Source organism: Oncorhynchus masou, chromosome 1 (genome assembly GCF_036934945.1).
Source record: "Oncorhynchus masou masou isolate Uvic2021 chromosome 1, UVic_Omas_1.1, whole genome shotgun sequence".
NCBI lineage: Eukaryota > Metazoa > Chordata > Actinopteri > Salmoniformes > Salmonidae > Oncorhynchus > Oncorhynchus masou.
In genome coordinates, this window is record NC_088212.1 from 39,675,761 (window position 1) to 39,691,818 (window position 16,058).

The window sequence follows — 16,058 nt, forward strand, 5'->3', positions numbered from 1 at the left end:
CCCCAAATGCAGGTGTGTCAAGCTTGTAGCGTCATACCAAAGAAGACTTGATGCTGTAATCACTGTCAAAGGTCCTTCAACAAAGTACTGAGTAAAGGGTCTGAATACTTATGTAAATGTCATATTTAAGGTTTGAAATGTTTTATAAATTAGCAAACATTTCTAAAAAACTGTTTTCATTATGGGGTATTGTGTGTAGATTGATGAGGAAAACACACAAATGAATCAATTGTACAATAATGGTGTAACGTAACAAAATGTGGAAACAGTCAAGGGGTCTGAATACTTTCCGAAGGTACACTGGAGTTGCTTACCAAGAAGACAGTGACTGTTCCTGAGTGGCCACGTTACAGTTTTGACTTGCTGCAAATCTGCTGCAAATCTAACCCCAATATCCTGAAAGAGCTTGAAGAATAATGGGCAAATATTGTATCATCCAGGTGGGCAAAGCTCTTAGAGGCTTACCCAATAAGACTCACAGCTGTAATCGATGCCAAAGGTGTTTCTAAAATGTATCGACTCAGGGAGCTGAATACTTATGTAACAACTATATATATATATATTTTTTATTAATAAAAAATATATATATATCAAATTTTTCTTACACTTTGACAGACTATTTTGTGTAGATTGTTGGGGGAAAAAATACAACTAATCCCACTTTGTAACACAATAAAATGTGAAGAAATCCAAGGGGTTTGAATACTTTTGCAAGGTACTGTATATCTGTGACTGTGTTGACCTGCACTGGTAAAAGACTTCAGTGCAGGACTAGACATTCAATATTGCGCATCAGCACAACCACACAGCTTCATAGCACCATTCATATATTGGAAACAATACCACTTACAATGCCTAAAAACCCTGTCTGAAACCTTACAAAGGGTTAGTGAAGACTGGGGTATAGCAGCTGTAGAGGAGATTCCATGTCTGCCTGTCGATAAAACAGCAATGGAAGTGTTTTGTCATCCCCCTGTCTGTCATCTCCCCTCTTGCAAATCAAGCAGTTAGCGTTCACCTGCCACCCTGTCAGATGTTTCACTGGGGGATGGCTGCGCAGGAGCCCTCCAGGACCTCTTCAATCCCCAGAGTGACAGTGAACAACATCCTTAGCCCAGAGGATTATGCTCACACCGCCAAAGTTTGATCATCATCAGTTTACGTCCCACAGGACTGACTGATGTCTGAGCTTGTACTGAACGTTGTCGGTCTGCGTGTGTGTGCGCACACGTTCATGTGCGTTTACACTTGTGCTCGAGCGTGTAGGACATGTATTCATCCTGAAAGAAGAGACTGGCAGTTAGCCAAGTGCTGGCCATGTATGGTCGTCTGTTCAGCATCGTTAACGACATTGTAGATGTGAGAGTGGTCCACTTGACCGCTGTGACTCTCTCCCCTCACACACAACCATCAGACTGAAGGAGTCTGATTTTCCTGTGCCTCTCCATCAGTGCCTCTCCAACAAAGCTGAGGGCCCTACACACACTAGGGATCGGGAGAGAGATGTCAAAGCTACAGTTCACATGGAACTGTTGACCCCTGACAACTGTGGCAGTCCTCATAGCAAACTCATCTACTCCCTCCACTTGTAGTCATTGTCTATGATAAGAGGCCTGACCCCCGTTTGCCTGGGAGGGCTGGTGGGAATGTAGAGGAATAACAAACAGCTATACTAGCTTCCTGTACTTGACCTACCTGGGAAACAACATTAATGAATCCTACTGCACTGTAGCAACATGCATTAGACTCTAGAGAGATTAAAGGGACCTGGTCTGAGTCCAAAATGGCACCCCACTGTTTTCATAGTGCACTACCTTTGACCAGGGCCCATAGACAATAGGGTGCCATTTGAGACGTGTCCCTGGTTTCACTAACCAAGACATTCACTTAGACTACCTCTACTTGTAATTAGTCAAGAGTGTGAATGTTTTTGCTAAACTGAGAACTTTATTTTCCATTAGAATAGAATAAAACATGCTAGAATGAGATATTAGCACAGAGTAGCCATCATCAGAGAACAGTCTACCCATCTCTCTTCATTAAACCCATGTACTGTACTTTACCAGTATTTGGCAGCACAAACTGTTTAATTCAGCTTTAAACACAGCTTCAAGTGTAATTCAGTCTTTAAACACATTGAACTCACCAGTATTTGGCACCACCAACCGGCCGCCCAGATGCCCAAACATGCCCGTGGTTCTCATCTGATCTTTAGTGGGGGTGAGGGGGGGCCCGTTGGGGGTGAGCAGGCCCTTCTTGGTGCACCGTCTCTCCACAGTGCTGTTGCTGTAGTCTCGGTTCAGCCCCCTGGGGAAGGTCTCGGGCGGATGGCCTTTGGGAGCGTGGTACTCAGCGCGGTCGGCCACACCTAGTGAAACCATAAAGGAGCTCTGAACTTTGACCTTGTTGTCTGGTAGGGGGTCAAAGAGCTCTTTATTGTCTATGGAGTCCTTGAAGCAGATGGGGCTGCTATAAGTCCGGCCCACTGTCAGTTCTGGCTGCAGAGAGGAGTTGAGAAGCAGTGGGCTCCCTAGAGAGATGGAGTGGAACACACAGCCACAAAGTCATGCCGTCATCTAAATACCCTAGCTCTCTCTGCTGGAGCCATTGGCTGAAGTGAAGTCCACTGAGCAGGGAGCACACTCTGTCAACTGATGGAAAACAGGCTTTTAGTGTGAATAACATGTCAGGGTATGTGACTAACACAGAGTTACGGTACAGGTAAATAACCTGGATAAAAGATACTGTAGCTATCCAGGTCAGGGCTGAGTCATAGTCACTGGTCAGAGGTAGATTTAATTACCAAGCATACACAGCTTGATTGCCATAATCCATCTGTTGGAGTCAGTTCCTCTCTGTACACAAAGTCATCCTCCTGGAGGACACAGTCCTTCTCTGTCTGTGGTCACAGCACAGCGCTGGGGTTGTGTGTGTGTGTGTGTGTGTGTGTGCGTGTGTGCGTGTGTGTGTGTGTGTGTGTGTGTGTGTGTGTGTGTGTGTGTGTGTGTGTGTGTAAGTGTGTGTGTAAGTGTGTGTGTGGCTGGGAAGGTGCTAAGGAGGTCTGGGTGACCGTCCTGTAAATGACGGTCCTTCAGCTCTCATAATCAACTCAATCGTCCAAGGAGGTGGTCTTCATCCACAGCCATTAGACGCCTGACCATACTGCCAAACACCACATGCATCTATCTGGCACATCCAGACATTAGGGCCCCAGGACTCTCTGTGCCAAGATAACAGAGGAGTCACAAAGTCATTGCTGCCCAGCTGCTGCCTGGCGAGGGGCATAAGGCAGGAGGCTAATGTTTTATTTTTAGGGGAATCGTTAATTGCTGGGGGGCTTGATTTGTGTCATGCTTTCAGGGTGTGTTTGTTTCTTTCTACTGAAAGACTAACTAGAGGGTATTGTTCAATCAAGGGCTTCTCCTTGTAACTTCATTGTCTAGTCTAGTGCCGGAAAATGCGTAACAGGATGAAAGTATACAATTGAACCATTTTGAAATCTATTGCACTTCAATCAAACACATTAAAGGATATCATGGGAAATGTTGCATTTGACGGAACTGAGCAGTGTGAAATATTACTGATCAGTGGTGATTTGCTACTGATTGCAGTAGACATAGTAGCGGACTATTGCGAACATTCATATAGATCACGCAGAAGAAAAATAAATCCAGTGGCCATTGGCCAAACTTTCAATCTGGCATGCATACTTTTTTTCTTCTTCTCAGCGCAGTGGAAATGGTAGAGCAAAACGGAACTGAAGAGGAGGTGGGAAGACAGAAGTTAATGAATTGGACCTCACGTTGAATACCTTGAGGGATAGGTTTGGAATTGGACCTCTGATTAAAAATGTAAAAAAAAAGAAAATGGCTCATGGCCAGCAGTAATGCAGAGACAGGGTCAGGTCTAAAGATTCATTCACCACTCCGCCTTAGCTCCTGCCACATGAGGGGGTGTGTCTAAAGCATTTAAGGGACTTCAAATGAATTAGGCATGAAAAGCTACTAATTTCTTATGAAGAACACACTTGAGAAAAGCTGTTTTTCTCTCTCTGTTTATTGCCGTATATTATTGTGATTATGAAAAATCAACCTGAATAAGGTCGACTGGGGGGAACAGTCAGGAAAAATATTATATTTTTTGCTATTCATTTGTGTTTCTTTCCTTCCCTCTGTAAAAGAAGGCTCCAGACGGGAAATGGGAAAGCGGATAATATGAGCTATATTTCTTCTGCTCCATTAGCAAGCTGATGGAGAGGGGAATGGGATGGAGTGATGGTGGCCGGTGGAGGGCACAGCAGGCGGCTCCTGAAAAGCTGGCCTATTTAAATAGGATTGATAGCCTGCCGGATGTAGCGCTCCACAGTCCCCCATCTTTCCCTTCCCGCCCTGCGCGTGGTGAGGGGCTAGGCATGAGTGTCAACCCAGGCCTTGGGAGCAGTGGATGTAGTGGGCTCAGCATGGCTCCGGCAGGGCTTTTCACAGTGGTGTCACATCCAGCCAGGATTTATCACCCGCTTCTGCAATGGCTATCGCTTGTGCTAACCCAGAAGTGTCATTGACAGTAATAGGAAGGATGCCTGGGACAAGCCACAGCCCCAGACACTGTTATGAACAGAAGTTATTGCTGTGCACAACAAAAATGCAATTGATGTTCAGTGTTCCATGCTTTTCACATTTATCCATCAGTGGATTTGGCTGGGGCTATCTGACGGCAGGGAAGGGGGATTGGTTGCTTGACAGTCATGCGTGTGTGTGGTCTGCGGCCAGGTGGACACAGGATGTGTCTGTCAAAGATTGATTACCTATCTCGGCAATAACAGAAGAACTGGTCTGTCAAAATAGAAGGACAGATCCTTTCAGCGCTTATGAGAATATACATTTGAGGCAGATGTGCAGGGTTTGCACAGTGCCGCCTCAATGCAAACACATGCAATCAATCACCAGCAGAAGCAGCCTGTCAAAAGGGTCCTTGAAAAATCCTGCCTACCGTTTGGCCTTGTGGGCACCTGGCATGTCTCCATAAAGTGAAAGGCAGCGCTAGGTCACCTTGTCTGGTGGTCTTGAAGGTGAAAGACTGGAAGCCCCCGGTGAGCGCGGATGAGTCGATGACGTCAACGCCGTAGTTACTCTGGCTCCTCCTGTACAGCATGACGGCCACCACAAGGACAGCCACAACTATGACTCCCGACCCCAGCCCAGAGTAGAGAGCCACGTCGTTGGAGCCGTCCATACCTGGTACACACACAGACCAACACAGAAACAACAGTCTCAATGGATGTTTGCTAAGTGTAAACAATACCATGCACGAAGTTCAACTAAGGTACAGTACAGAGACACTGAAGAGGAAAATGTGAGAATGGTGATGGTAGTGATTATTTTGTGGTGACATTCTGAGGCATCTAAAATAGTAATTAAAATACACAGTATTGTATTTGACTAGGAGCTTTTGGAGAGAAGTGAATTCATTTGAAAGCACAGTGTAGAGCACTTTGATGACTGTCCATCCCAAGACACAGTTCAACTGCTCATCCAACAGGCTCATCTTCCTATGCTACATTATGCAGCACACAGAGGACTCGATGAGCATGCAGAATCTCGCCTATACACTGCTGTTATACAAGACATTCATAAAGCTGTTAACAGTGAGAGTGAGAGGGGTATAACTGCCTTCAGACCCACTAGTCTATATCCAATAAGCCTAATGGTACATATTAAACTACATAGTATGGCCCAATGGTCAATGTCTGACAGTGACAGGAAATGATCCGAAGCAAATTAATTTAGAGTAGCCCCGTTAGTATGATCACTGACCAGATGTCTGTCTCCCCCTTCTAGAATTCTCCACTGAATTGTTTGACCCAGAATGCATTGCAAACCAGGCACAGTGAGTGAGCCTGTCTGTCAGTCTAATGAAGTCTCATTACAATCACTGCTGAGGCTCCAGTCAAGGTAGCACCTGAATCATTTTAGGAGGTGTCAGGCGGTATGCAAGGGGAAGAGAGTGTCTGAGCTGAGACCCGCCAGGGGAATACAAGTGAGGATACACTGCAAATTGGTCAAATTAGCTTGTTTGCATAATTACACTGCATTAATCCCTTACAATATAGCATATGTTCAGTTGTCACAACCGATCAATCTCTCGACTCAATCCGAGAAGGAGAGCACGTTGTGATGTCACGCTTGTGAAGCGTGAACAGCTGACTGATCGAATGGTAGAACCTGGTTATAGTAAAATAGATCCTATTCAATTACTCTAATTAGTCTAATTCCTAATTCTACGGTTATAGTTCTGTTCAGAACCTGACTACAAGGGTTTTGGATGGGTGTGATGGTTGTATAAAATGCAGGGAAATTAAAGTTAACTAATAGGTAGATGTCTAAAAAAAAAGCTTCTCATAAAATAAAAAAAGCTGTTATTCTGATTCTGGTTTCCTGAACTTTCACAAATGAGGTAGACAGCTAGCCTGTTTAAAGAGTTGGGGGTTGAAAATAAAAGAAATGCAGAAAGGAAGGACTCACTTTGAGGTTTAACATCATGCAGCAGCTTTCCATCTGCAAAGACAGACACAGAATGAGACAGAAAAGAGAGAGAGAGAGAGAGAGAGAGAGAGACAGAGGGGATTAAACGCCAGCCCTGGTTGTGTCCCAAATGGCACCCTATTCCCTTTATAGTGGACTACTTCCCTACAAAAGTAGTGCCCTATAAGGGGGGGAGTTGCCATTTGGGACGCATACAGAGCGAGGTGATTAAACGCCAGCCCTGTGTGAGTGAGGTATCCTACTAGTGCACTTCTTTCTGACTCAAATCATGTGGAGAGGCCCTACCACTGAGATATGCCAATACAGATACAGACTGCCCAGATAATGATGCATGGCTTCATTACCAGACTCAATATCCACATGGATAGAAGTGGCCAAGGGAGAGACTGGCAAATGGGTCTGAAAAATACCATGATTATCTCTCTCCTTAACAAAGAGAAAAATGTCAAATATTTTCAGAAATTGTATTTTTACCAATGGAAAATTGAGCTTACCAATACTTCTACCAGACTAGGCCAAAATACCAGTCCTACTTTTTAAAACATGCTGATGCCTCTTTCTTTTATCCAATTCAGGGACTGTATGTGTGTAAGATTTCCCTTTAGTCAGGTAATTACTGTCACAGTTTGTGACCCTTAATATTACATCATGGACCCCATTTTGACAACGCAAGCGTGCCTCTAGTTTGCAGTAGATCAGACCATGTGTTACTCGATATTTATTTCAAAACCTCTCATTGCGCAACATTCATGAGTTTAGCACTAAATTATGCAAATGTGAAATGAAGCATCACGGGTGCGGGTAATACACTGCATCAGTTACTAAATTGCTTTGACCACCTATAGTCAAAACATTCAAACTGTGGTCAAAACGGAATACACTCTCCATGTCTTCAGTGATCGCTACAGCATATTCTCCTGTGACACGGGAGACGTTTCACCTGAACACCACAGGAGGGATTTACCACAGTGTTATCATGCATCGAGTGTCCTCAGCAATGTGGACTCCGTTCCAGTGTGTTTATTTGTCCAGCAAATCCCTCTGTGGCCAGCTGTTCAGATGTGTTGATGAGAAGTCATGTTATGAGGGGTGTAATGGAGATACGGCTTAATGGAGATGATAGTCGAGGTTATGATGGCAATGTAGAAAAGAAAGAAATCCAGAGAAAAGAGTAAGGGACTTACTCTGGGTACACATTCCTCCGGTGCAGTTCTCGGTGGCATTGCTGGGCCCCTCACACATAATGCCCCTGTGCCTGGGCGGTGGGTTATTGCACTCCCTTCTACGCTGTCTTTCACACTGCACACTGCACGCCGTCCACTCACTCCACTTTTCCCAGCCACCGTCAACTGTGGGGGAGGAAATGGAACAAGGAACACACAGACAGACAGAAGGTGAGGCGATGGTCCCTCTCAAAGAACATTTAAGTCCACATTAACCCTCAGGTCCTCCTCACATAATGGGATCAATTGTCTCTCTCTCTTTCTGCAGAATGTGAAATGAAATCCCCCGGTTTAACCGTGCACGTTAAAACTCAGGTTCCTCGGTCGCCTGTGTCATTTGATCTAGGAGGAACCCATATGGTGCCAAAAAAGAGATTTCTTGGAAGCACTTTTTTGGCAACCTCAAGCAGTCTCTCTGCACAAGCTCTGAAGAAGATGATTTCTTTTGTAGGATTCCATGAGTTCTATAAGGTCTTTATTCTATAACCCCTCTGTGTGCATACATATTGTGCTCTCTCTCCATATAGCTTCTTCCCTAACAGATCCAGTCTCCCCCCTTGACCTGCGAGGAAACAGTTCAGAATTGTCTGTGAAAATTCACAGTTACATGAATTAGAATTGAGAACTACTACAAACTATTGTCTGGTGCAGGAATAGACACAGAAAATACATGGGCCTAACATCATTACTAACCTTTAGACATATAGTGTAAGTTATCACACCCGGTCTCAGTGATGGAAATTCCGTTGGCCTCCATTGAGTTGCACCTTATTTGTGGAACAATCTTCAATATGTTTTTAAATGTGATGTTTTTGTGCCTCTAGGGCAATTCAGAAAGGTGATTGAGGACCTTATTATGGATTAATGTGTTTGCTTTATGTACTTATATTGTGATATGTGTATTTCTGTCATTTCTGTAGTTCAGAGCTCATCTGTAAAAGAGACATTGGTCTCAGTATAACTCTCTGATAAAATAAAGGAAATAAAAATATAAAATATTATAATATACTGTTGAAGTCGGAAGTTTACATGCACCTTAGCCAAATACATTTAAACCCAGTTTTCACAATTCCTGAGATTTAATCCGAGTAATAATTCCCTGTTTTAGGCCAGTTAGGATCACCATTTTATTTTAAGAATGAACACACACACACACACAGTTGAAGTCGTAAGTTTACATACACTTAGGTTGGAGTCATTAAAACTATTTTTTTTCAACCACTCTACAAATTTCTTAACAAACTATAGTTTTTGGCAAGTCAGTTAGGATATCTACTGTGTGCATGACGCAAGTAATTTGTCCAACAAATGTTCACAGACAGATTATTTCAACTATAATTCACTGTGTCACAATTCCAGTGGGTCAGACATTTACATACAATAAGTTGACTGTGCCTTTAAACAGCTTGTAAAATTCCAGAAAATGACATCATAGCTTTATAAGCTTCTGCTAATTGACATCATTTGAGTCAATTGGAGGTGTACCTGTGGATGTACAGTGCCTTGCGAAAGTATTCGGCCCCCTTGAACTTTGCGACCTTTTGCCACATTTCAGGCTTCAAACATAAATATATAAAACTGTATTTTTTGTCAAGAATCAACAACAAGTGGGACACAATCATGAAGTGGAACAACATTTATTGGATATTTCAAACTTTTTTAACAAATCAAAAACTTGAAAATTGGGCGTGCAAAATTATTCAGCCCCTTTACTTTCAGTGCAGCAAACTCTCTCCAGAAGTTCAGTGAGAATTTCTGAATGATCCAATGTTGACCTAAATGACTATTGATGATAAATACAATCCACCTGTGTGTAATCAAGTCTCCGTATAAATGCACCTGCACTGTGATAGAGGTCTCAGAGGTCCGTTAAAAGCGCAGAGAGCATCATGAAGAACAAGGAACACACCAGGCAGGTCCGAGATACTGTTGTGAAGTAGTTTAAAGCCGGATTTGGATACAAAAAGATTTCCCAAGCTTTAAACATCCCAAGGAGCACTGTGCAAGCGATAATATTGAAATGGAAGGAGTATCAGACCACTGCAAATCTACCAAGACCTGGCCGTCCCTCTAAACTTTCAGCTCATACAAGGAGAAGACTGATCAGAGATGCAGCCAAGAGGCCCATGATCACTCTGGATGAACCGCAGAGATCTAAAGCTGAGGTGGGAGACTCTGTCCATAGGACAACAATCAGTTGTATATTGCACAAATCTGGCCTTTATGGAAGAGTGGCAAGAAGAAAGCCATTTCTTAAAGATATCCATAAAAAGTGTCGTTTAAAGTTTACCACAAGCCACCTGGGAGACACACCAAACATGTGGAAGAAGGTGCTCTGGTCAGATGAAACCAAAATTGAACTTCTTGGCAACAATGCAAAACGTTATGTTTGGCGTAAAAGCAACACAGCTCATCACCCTGAACACACCATGCCCACTGTCAAACATGGTGGTGGCAGCATCATGGTTTGGGCCTGCTTTTCTTCAGCAGGGACAGGGAAGATGGTTAAAATTGATGGGAAGATGGATGGAGCCAAATACAGGACCATTCTGGAAGAAAACCTGATGGAGTCTGCAAAAGACCTGAGACTGGGACGGAGATTTGTCTTCCAACAAGACAATGATCCAAAACATAAAGCAAAATCTACAATGGAATGGTTCAAAAATAAACATATCCAGGTGTTAGAATGGCCAAGTCAAAGTCCAGACCTGAATCCAATCGAGAATCTGTGGAAAGAACTGAAAACTGCTGTTCACAAATGCTCTCCATCCAACCTCACTGAGCTCGAGCTGTTTTGCAAGGAGGAATGGGAAAAGATTTCAGTCTCTCGATGTGCAAAACTGATAGAGACATACCCCAAGCGACTTACAGCTGTAATCGCAGCAAAAGGTGGCGCTACAAAGTATTAACTTAAGGGGGCTGAATAATTTTGCACGCCCAATTTCTCAGTTTTTGATTTGTTAAAAAAGTCTGAAATATCCAATAAATGTCGTTCCACTTCATGATTGTGTCCCACTTGTTGTTGATTCTTCACAAAAAAATACAGTTTTATATCTTTATGTTTGAAGCCTGAAATGTGGCAAAAGGTCGCAAAGTTCAAGGGGGCCGAATACTTTCGCAAGGCACTGTATGTATATATATATATATAAGTATAAGTAAACTAATTCAGACCACCATGGCAGGCATGCAGCAGCATACAACATATATGAATTACAAAGACAATAGGACTCACACACAATATAATAAAGTTGTCATAGTCTTGCATAACCAGATGTTGTATTCACGTTTACTCTGCACTTAGATGCTTGCATTGCAAGCCTACTATATTCATAAAGTCAAAGTTGAGCATGATATATCTACTGTATGTCCTTGCAAGTCAAATTGCTTTGCCCTTTGAGATATGCCCAATAGATAACAATGTATTATTGCCTGGTGAAACCGACTGACCTCTGCGAGAAGAGAAACAGAATGTGATCTCGCAAGATCATGATGGTTGAGAACGATTCACCAGCTCTACAGTACTTCATGAGGCAGAAGGGCTTACTTGGACAGAGGGCATTACAGGTGATCTTCTGCACAGACATGCCCTGGCAGAAAGCTCCTCCGTTGAGTGGGGCAGGGTTGGTACAGGTACGGGAGCGTTTCTGGACACCCCGACCACAGGGCACGTTACAAGGAGACCACTCTGTCCACAGCGACCATCCACCGTTCACTACAGAGAGAGAGAGATAGGGGTGAGAGAGCGAGAGACAGACAGACCGAGAGAGAGAGAGTGAGAGATGGATGGAGAGAGAGATGGATAGCGAAAGAAAGAAAGATGGGTGAGAGAGAGCGAGAGGAAGAGAGGGAAACTTAATTTAAACTAATCTAATCTCCCACCGAGTTAATTATATAGGCAACAGTTTAAAGGTATTAATGACTAGCAATGTTCCATGACTGTAAGCTTGAAAATACTGAGTACAGTACATCAAATGTGGAAAATGTGAACTACTCTTCCGTTAATTGTCAGTTCAATTGTCAAAGCTCTTTGAATCAAAGAGAAAAAAACTAAGAACAAAATTGATAAGAGGAATCCATTCAAATAGGCCACTGCACATTAATACAGTCGGGCAGATGAAGTCAGAATGAATGAGAGGTTCTCTTACTAAGTAGTCAACCACTTTGTGGTCTGATTTGTTTGGTCTGTGATTTGCATGAGTGGAGACAAAAAGTATTCTACCAAATGCTACCAAAGCTTGTGAGCCGCCGCATTGCCCCAAGGCCTCTGGCGAATGCATAATTCATAAGCAACATGTCTTTAAATGAGATTAAGAAACAATAGCACATTCCCTTTCATATTTCATAAATACTGAGGCAGTGAATTAACTCCTTGAATAATTAATTTATCTTTCACTCATGCTGCCAAACATACCGTCATAAAACTGACCATCCTACCGATCCTCGACTTTGGCGATGTCATCTACAAAATAACCTCCAATACCCTACTCAATAAATTGGATGCAGTCTATCACAGTGCCATCAGTTTTGTCACCAAAGCCCCATTTACTACCCACCACTGCAACCTGTATGCTCTCATTGGCTGGCCTTCGCTTCATACTCATCGCCAAATCCACTGGCTCCAGGTCATCTAAAGTCTCTGCTTGGTAAAGTCCCCCCTTATCTCAGCTCGCTGGTCACCATAGCAGCACCCTACTGTAGCACGCGCTCCAGCAGGTATACCTCTCTGGTCACCCCCAAAACCAATTCCTCCTTTGGCCGCCTCTCCTTCCAGTTCTCTGCTGCCAATGACTGGAATGAACTACAAAAATCTCTGAAACTGGAAACACTTATCTCCCTCACTAGCTTTAAGCACCAGCTGTCAGAGCAGCTCACAGATTACTGCACCTGTACAATTTAGCCCAAACACCTACCTCTTCCCCTACTGTATTTATTTTGCTCCTTTCACCCCATTATTTCTATTTCTACTTTGCACATTCTTCCACTGCAAATCTACCATTCCAGTGTTTTACTTGCTATATTGTATTTACTTCGCCACCATGGCCTTATTTTGCCTTTACCTCCCTTATCTCACCTCATTTGCTCACATTGTATATAGAGTTATTATTCTATTGTATTACTGACTGTATGTTTGTTTTACTCCATGTGTAACTGTGTCGTTGTATGTGTCGAACTGCTTTGCTTTATCTTGGCCAGCTCACATTTGTAAATGAGAACTTGTTCTCAACTTGCCTACCTGGTTAAATAAAGGTGAAATAAATCAATACAAATCGAACATCTTGTTTTTAAACAAAAACACTGAGATGGGTCTCATTCATTTGTGTGGGGGCATGAAACACACAGCAACTTGATCTGAGGCGCACCTTAAACACTTTGGGCTGGTTCGCTAACACAGATTAAGCCTACTGCCGCACAAAACATCTTCAATGAAGATTCTCCATTATCTGTGTCCGGGAAACGAGGTCTACATTAGACAAACACAGTCAGCTAATGGGTGAAGCCGTGACCGGAGCCTTACCAAAAACAACCACAGTGGCTGTGGCACTGCGTCTCTTGGCCACAATGTTGCTGGCCAGGCACGTGTAGTTTCCCGAGTCGGACAGTCGTGCCTCGTTAATGATGAGATTGTGGTCAGCTCGGGTGTCAATGTTGTCATCCGTCAGGGAGCTCACTAGCTCTTCGTTCTTCAACCACTCCACCTGCCCAGAGAGTGAGAGAGTTATTACAAACTTATTATAGCGCACAACCTATACAACCAAACCACATCACCCAATCACGTGACCACAGCCATTAGGCAGTCAGAGGAGGGCCATACCCATTACCAGCAACACAGATACAGAGAGGAAAACGAATTATGAATTACAAACTTAGTGATGCTTTACTGCTCATACCCTGGTATATGGAGCTGCATCGCTGCTTTTGCAAATTGCATTCACACTGGAAGAAATTATGGATTTATAGGGTGCAAAACAAATGCATGGAGTGTTTTCGAACTGCAAAAAAAACGTGCACACTTATTGCACTGCACTGGGCGCACACAAACACACCCATACTCACAAAATGTTTTCATGGATAGGCCTACTGTACTCACTGTAGCAGGGCTACTCTAAACTACCACCAATCTGATGTCATTGAAGACTACACATTTATGACCTAGAAAGAGTAGAACTGGGAATAGCCTGTATTCCCTTCACTTTAAAACAAGCCTTGGAAAACACATTCATTGGATTCCCGATTCCAAGGTGCAATTAAAAGATACCCTTTAGCAGGGTGGCATCAGAAGCAAGCAGTTAATGTACTAAAGCTAAAAGATAAGGGGGAAAAGACTGGGAATTTACTCTAATGTTCCATGATTAAAACAATGTATCACTGGATGAGAGCCGCCTGGATGACGCGACAGTGGCGGTGGCAGAAGAGTATTTTCCTCTTCATGTATTTATTTCAATTTGATCAGGGGAAATTTGCAAGTTGAAAGAGGCAATTAAAGAGTGGCACAATCTGCCTGGCCCTCACTGCTGATCTGTAGCACTTGCTCTACATTCCCGGGCTGTCGCCTGCCGCTGCTAACAGCCTTAGGGTAATGATGAAAAGATACGCCCGGCAGAAGGAAGAAGAGAAACTGTGGCGGGACAAATTAGCCCAGTAAGTGTGTGGCGGAGGATGTGAGAGATGAATTACCTAATTGGCACATTTGTTTCAATTAGGATGCGGTTATCAGTGTTACAGGCCTGACAGACAGCAGGTTTCCAGGGCCCCCACACAGACACAAGGGGGTCCTGTGATTTCATTATGATGAAGATTGAGCCAACGGAGTGATGGTCATATTCTTCAGGTTGAGGCTGTGTGTATCTGTGGGGGTCTGGGGCTTGGGAGGACTGTGGGCAAGGGAGGACCTCTAATCTCCTGGAGTGGAGAGGAGCCAGAGGCTTGGGTGGGTGACAGTAAAGTCTTATGTCTGTAATGTATTTTTGTTGTGTGTTTGGACCCCAGAAAGATTAGCTGTCGCCATGTCAAACTGAGATAAAGATACACTACATGACCAATAGTATGTGGACCCCTGCTCATCGAACATTTCATTCCAAAATCACGGCTTTAATATGGAGTTGGTCCCCCCCTTTTCTGCTTTCCACTAGATGTGCTTTCCACTAGATGTTGGAACATTGCTGTGGGGACTTGCTTCCATTCAGCCACAAGAACATTCGTGAGGTCGGGCACTGATGTTGGGCAATTAGGCATGGCTCACAGTCGGAGTAATAATTAATTCCAGGTGTTCGATTGGGTTGAGGTCAGGGCTCTGTGCAGGTCAGTCAAGTTCTTCCACACCGATCTCGACAAACCATTTCTGTATGGGCCTTGCTTTGTGCATGGGGGCAATGTCATGCTGAAACAGGAAAGGGCCTTCCATAAACTGTTCCCACAAAGTTGGATGCACAGAATCATCTAGAATGTCATTGAATGTCATCCCTTCACTGGAACTAAGCGGACAAGCCTGAACCATGAAAAACAGCCCCAGAACATTATTCCTCGTCCACCAAACTTTACAGTTGACAATGCATTGGGGCAGGTAGCGTTCTCCTGGCATCCGCCAAACCTAGAATTGTCCATCAGCCTGCCAGGTGGCATCCTATGACGGTGCCGCGTTGAAAGTTACTGAGGTCTTCAGTAAGACCATTCTACTACCAATGTTTGTCTATGGAGATTGCATGGAGGTGTGCTCGATTTTAAACACCTGTCAGCAACGGATGTGGCTGAAATAGCCGAATCCACTAATCTGAAGGGGTGTACACATACTTTTGTATATATAGTGTAGATACAATCAGAGACCTGGGTTGGTGGGTGACAAGTAAGGCTTCCTCATGCTTCCAATCCAAAACAGTTTGTGTATATTATGACAACAATTTGTGAAAAAAAGTAATTTTCATCTTTGGCAAGAGTTTTTTTTGGCTGTTCGTGCACATACATTTTTTTCTTGAGGCAAGCTACATTTTGGTAGCAGAAGTCTACGCTGCTTCATCGGTGATTGGTCAACAGTAAAGATTATTCAATTGTTTGTTGTCGTTCAACGAGAGATGACTCATTTTCATGCACATTTTGTCAATTGAGAAATAGTGCACCAAAAATGATAAATTCATTTACATATCTCTTGACCTATCTTATATTAATTCAGACTATTTTGAAGAAGTGTAAACTGGTTACGGCATCTCAACAGAGACAAACCGGACTATTGCAATTTTTTTCTCATTTTTCAAGCAGCCTTTTTAGGGAGTATGCGAGGCACAGACGTTAGGAGCAATCC

General features: G+C 43.4%; 1 protein-coding gene across 2 annotated transcripts in view; it reads right to left on the reverse strand.

Moving 5' to 3' along the window:
- The window catches only part of LOC135544023 (netrin receptor UNC5D-like), a 214,807-nt gene that overhangs the window by 23,783 nt on the left and 174,966 nt on the right, over positions 1 to 16,058 (reverse strand). The window contains exons 5-10 of one of the 2 annotated variants that reach the window (XM_064971374.1): positions 13,281 to 13,461; positions 11,310 to 11,477; positions 7,727 to 7,891; positions 6,522 to 6,554; positions 5,049 to 5,234; positions 2,147 to 2,368 (exon numbers count right to left, since the gene is read on the reverse strand). In XM_064971374.1, coding sequence (XP_064827446.1) covers positions 2,147 to 2,368; positions 5,049 to 5,234; positions 6,522 to 6,554; positions 7,727 to 7,891; positions 11,310 to 11,477; positions 13,281 to 13,461 — 955 coding nt within the window. Of the gene's footprint in view, positions 1 to 2,146; positions 2,531 to 5,048; positions 5,235 to 6,521; positions 6,555 to 7,726; positions 7,892 to 11,309; positions 11,478 to 13,280; positions 13,462 to 16,058 lie in introns of both variants that reach the window. The other variant, XM_064971364.1, reaches the window with a different exon arrangement.